The 5,057-nt window shown below is 36.8% G+C and overlaps 1 protein-coding gene across 3 annotated transcripts in view; it reads left to right on the forward strand.

Moving 5' to 3' along the window:
* The window catches only part of PITX2 (paired like homeodomain 2), a 29,758-nt gene extending 25,483 nt beyond the window's left edge, over nt 1-4,275 (forward strand). For all 3 annotated transcript variants that reach the window (XM_075336516.1, XM_075336509.1, XM_075336501.1), the window contains one exon: nt 2,674-4,275. In XM_075336516.1, coding sequence (XP_075192631.1) covers nt 2,674-3,237 — 564 coding nt within the window. In that variant the 3' untranslated portion in view covers nt 3,238-4,275. The remainder of the gene's footprint in view (nt 1-2,673) is intronic.
* Nucleotides 4,276-5,057: the final 782 nt, after the last annotated feature.

Raw genomic sequence — 5,057 nt, forward strand, 5'->3', positions numbered from 1 at the left:
CTTTTAGATATCTATACTTTTCACTATATATATATATATATATATACATATGTATATATATATATATATATATATATCTATATATACCTCACCTACGTACATACATACTATCTAGTGTATATATATTTATATGTCTATATATATATACACTGCTCAAAAAAAATAAAGGGTACACTTGAACAACACAAAGGTATTATAGTGTTCCATTTATTTTTTTGAGCAGTATATATATATATATATATATATATATATATAAAAAAAACATAGTCTATGGATATATATTTTTATATATATATATTAGATACATATAAGTATTAATTACAATATGTCCTGTCTGCTTATAATTCACTAGCTCACTCTTACTATACTACGCCAGTACTATAATGAAATATTTCAGTGCAGACAATAATGATAACTTATGTCTTGCTATACTATTGCTACGACATATAATAATGCGCTTTGAAGCCTCTGAATGTACATTTTCAATAATGATGTGGTATTTGGACAGAAGTTGTCTCTGGGGGCCAGCCTGCTGGATTGCTTTGCAGCATCTGTGAATTTTACAGCTTCAAACTGATACACGTTCAAAGAGAGGGAGAATTATCAATATAAAGGCTGCAGAATGATACTCTATAGCAGTGCTAGACTCATTTCAAGAGACCTGCTTACTGAGCAAAGCCAAACTGGCTGAACATAATCTCCTGCACGAAAAAAAAATAAGATAAGATTTATAGCACCTAAAACCTATGAAAACAGCCTTGAAAGACAATCTGCAAAGTTTGTGTCAGGGGCAAAGTAGACGCAAATATTAGCCAAGCAATCATTGTAAAATTTTGGAAACAACTGTGTATAGTTCTTATTCAAGGCCTGTAGTGTCTATATAAATAACATGTATGGACTGGTAATATCTAACAGTGTATTCAGGATGATACTGGTAATATCTAAAAGTGTAATATCTAATAGTGTATACAGGAGGACACTGGTAATATCTAAAAGTGTAATATCTAATAGTGTATACAGGAGGACACTGGTAATATCTAAAAGTGTAATATCTAATAGTGTATACAGGACACTGGTAATATCTAACAATGTAATATCTACCAGTGTATACAGGAGGACACTGATAATATCTAACAATGTAATATCTACCAGTGTATACAGGAGGACACTGGTAATATCTAACAATGTAATATCTACCAGTGTATACAGGAGGACACTGGTAATATCTACCAGTGTATACAGGAGGACACTGGTAATATCTAACAGTGTAATATCAATATCTACCAGTGTATACAGGAGGACACTGATAATATCTAACAATGTAATATCTACCAGTGTATACAGGAGGACACTGGTAATATCTAACAATGTAATATCTACCAGTGTATACAGGAGGACACTGGTAATATCTACCAGTGTATACAGGAGGACACTGATAATATCTAACAATGTAATATCTACCAGTGTATACAGGAGGACACTGGTAATATCTAACAATGTAATATCTACCAGTGTATACAGGAGGACACTGATAATATCTAACAGTGTATTCAGGATGATACTGGTAATATTTAAAAATGTAATATCTAATAGTGTATACAGGAGGACTCTGGTAATATCTAACAATGTAATATCGACCAGTGTATACAGGAGGACACTGGTAATGTCTAACAATGTAATATCTACCAGTGTATACAGGAGGACACTGATAATATCTAACAGTGTATTCAGGATGATACTGGTAATATTTAAAAATGTAATATCTAATAGTGTATACAGGAGGACTCTGGTAATATCTAACAATGTAATATCGACCAGTGTATACAGGAGAACACTGGTAATATCTAACAGTGTAATATCTAACAGAGTATACAGAAGGACACTGGTAATATCTAACAGTGTAATATCTCACAATGTATACAGGAGGACACTGATAATATCTAACAGAGTATACAGGAGGACGTTGCTGCCATTTCATGACGATGGCTATAGTAAGCAGCAGGTATATTATCAGGGAGGATCCTTGATATCTTTTCAGCTCAAATTAGGTACATTTTGTGAATGTAAAAGGCAGGCTAATGTGGTTGTGAAGTGAGTGCCAGGGACTAATGGTCCAGTTAGCAGTGATGTGTAATGTCCCTGATTAGTGTAACCAGGGGGAGACTGCTCCAATACACAAACTGGCCCAGCAGGAGGGAGCTGACAAGTCCCACACCCAGGATGTGGATTGCAGATTGATCCCCCATTGTCTGGGCGACTCAGGGACCTGATTTAGCACATAGTAAAGTCCTGCCAACAAGCTGCAGAGGACAAGTTGGGTCAGAAGTTCTTTGGAAGTCAGGGCAGATTAGCATTGGGGGATCATACCAGACTTCTTGGCTCGCTTACATATAGATAAAAGGATTATTTTTAGTCTAACAGTGCAATAAATGCTTTATTCACAGAATATAGGAAACACCAGTCCCTGATGTTTTATGCCCCCTTTGATAAATACCAATATTATGATCTAAAGATGATTTACTGTTGCTTTGATCCTATTTGGAGAGACTATATCCACTCCTATAAGGGAGATGTTCAGTGTGAGAATAGAGCTCCATTTACCAGCTTGTACGTGCAGAGGAGACCTTAGGTCACCATCATTGATCATTTTTTCTACTTTGTTTCGAATTTCAGGTTTGGTTCAAGAACCGCAGAGCTAAATGGAGAAAGAGAGAAAGGAACCAACAAGCAGAACTGTGCAAAAACGGCTTCGGGCCTCAGTTCAATGGGCTGATGCAGCCATACGATGACATGTACCCAGGGTATTCCTACAACAACTGGGCAGCTAAAGGCCTTACCTCGGCTTCACTTTCCACCAAGAGCTTTCCTTTCTTCAACTCTATGAATGTTAACCCCTTATCTTCACAAAGTATGTTCTCCTCACCCAACTCCATCTCCTCCATGAGCATGTCCTCCAGCATGGTGCCCTCAGCAGTCACAGGGGTGCCAGGCTCCAGCCTCAACAGCTTGAATAACCTGAACAACTTGAGCAACCCTTCTCTGAATTCTGCCGTGCCAACGCCAGCTTGCCCCTATGCCCCTCCAACACCCCCCTATGTCTACAGGGACACATGTAACTCCAGCCTGGCAAGCCTTAGACTCAAAGCTAAGCAGCACTCTAGTTTTGGATATGCCAGTGTTCAGAACCCTGGATCCAATCTCAGTGCGTGTCAGTATGCTGTGGACAGGCCCGTGTGATGTATATATGTGCATGTATGTATACTATATGGGAACCAGCCTTCCTGCAAAGACTCATCACATCTGGACTCAACACAGTAAAGGAGAAAATACCTTATTAGACTGCAAAACTCAAAAGTGTCTTGACTACAAGAGATCGGCTGCAGTGGACACTGAGAATTCTATATATATATGTATATGGACACGTTTGACTGGATATGGAAATTTAATGTTACGCTAAAGCTTGTTCATTTTTTTTCTTAAGTTTTGCATTGTTAAAATGGACTGAAAGGATGTACATATACTGATATGTCAAAATAATTTTATATGCAGCAGTTGTCGGTCATATGATCTTTACAGTGTTATGAATATGCACCAGGCTTTAAAATAAAGCATGCAAAGGGAGAGGAGCAGAATCTGCCTCCAGGTGACTGTATATAAGCAATGTATTTCTATGTGCTTCACTACACACAGCCCCATGGTCTGTGCACAAAATAGAATGGATCGTTCAGTGTGCACAAAATAGAATGGATCGTTCAGTGTGCACAAAATAGAATGGATCGTTCAGTGTGCACAAAATAGAATGGATCGTTCAGTGTGCACAAAATAGAATGGATCGTTCAGTGTGCACAACGTAAAAGTGATAGTTCTGTGAGCCCAAAATAAAACTGATCATTCAGTGTGCACAAAATAAAAATATATATCATTCTGTGTGCACAAAATAAATCTGATCGTTCTGTGTACACAAAATAAAAAAAATATATATCACTCTGTGTGCACTATGTCCCGTGACGAATAGACTATTTCCTGCAATGGGAAGTCTGAAGGTTTCTTTTTTTATCATTTGAAATGTCGAATATTTGCTCCCCAACAAAATAGAAAATTCCCATCCGATAAAATAAACCCGCTGGATTATAGCGTTTAGAAATGTCATTATTTATTATTTGAAATTTATTGCAAATCCGGTTGTAAGCGAATTATTGTCTTGTAATAATATTTGGCGAAAAAAAAAGAAAGAAAATGATGCAACTTTAACAATAAAAGTATCTCTTCGGGAAATGTCCCAGTGTCTGGACTGAAATAATGTGACGTTATTGTGATCGCATAAATATAAGAACATCACACTGTATACATGTAAATATATAGATGTACTTTTTAACCTCCAGAATAGAATATTTATGGCTGAATTAATAATTAGTGCAAATATTCAAAGTGCTATGTACAAGATGACTGCATGAGATTAATGGAAACGTGAAACCTTGCTAAATGAGTACGTATGTGTGTGTCTGTGTATATGTATATACATACATATATATATATATATATATATAAGGTTACATATTTATGTATATTGTATATATTGCATACGTGCATTGCATTATTGCATACATGCAGTGAATACATAGTACCTGTACGTATTATGTGTTTATATATGTATGTAGATATACCTTTGAACTACAAAAAAATATATATATATATATATATATATATATATATATATATATATATATATATATATATATATATATATATAAATAAAACCAGCTGGATATATCAGAAGATGGCTGGACAGATGTAGGCATGGTTCTTCTCTGCACTGGCCGGCGGGGCTGTGTGGACTCCCTTCCTTGAGAGGTTTTCCCGGCTCCTTGGAATCCACCCTGGAAGATATAGTTGCAGCTGCAATGATCCGGCACTAACCTCTGCTCCCAGTCCTCTGGTCTGTACTTTGCCCTGTGATAGCACTGTGCTGGGTGAGGGTGCCATGTCCTGTGTCTGGGCAGGGTGAGGAGGCTGGGCAGACAGATTTGTGTATTGGGAACAGTGTATTGGAAGTTTGT

This window comes from Anomaloglossus baeobatrachus, chromosome 1 (genome assembly GCF_048569485.1).
Source record: "Anomaloglossus baeobatrachus isolate aAnoBae1 chromosome 1, aAnoBae1.hap1, whole genome shotgun sequence".
NCBI lineage: Eukaryota > Metazoa > Chordata > Amphibia > Anura > Aromobatidae > Anomaloglossus > Anomaloglossus baeobatrachus.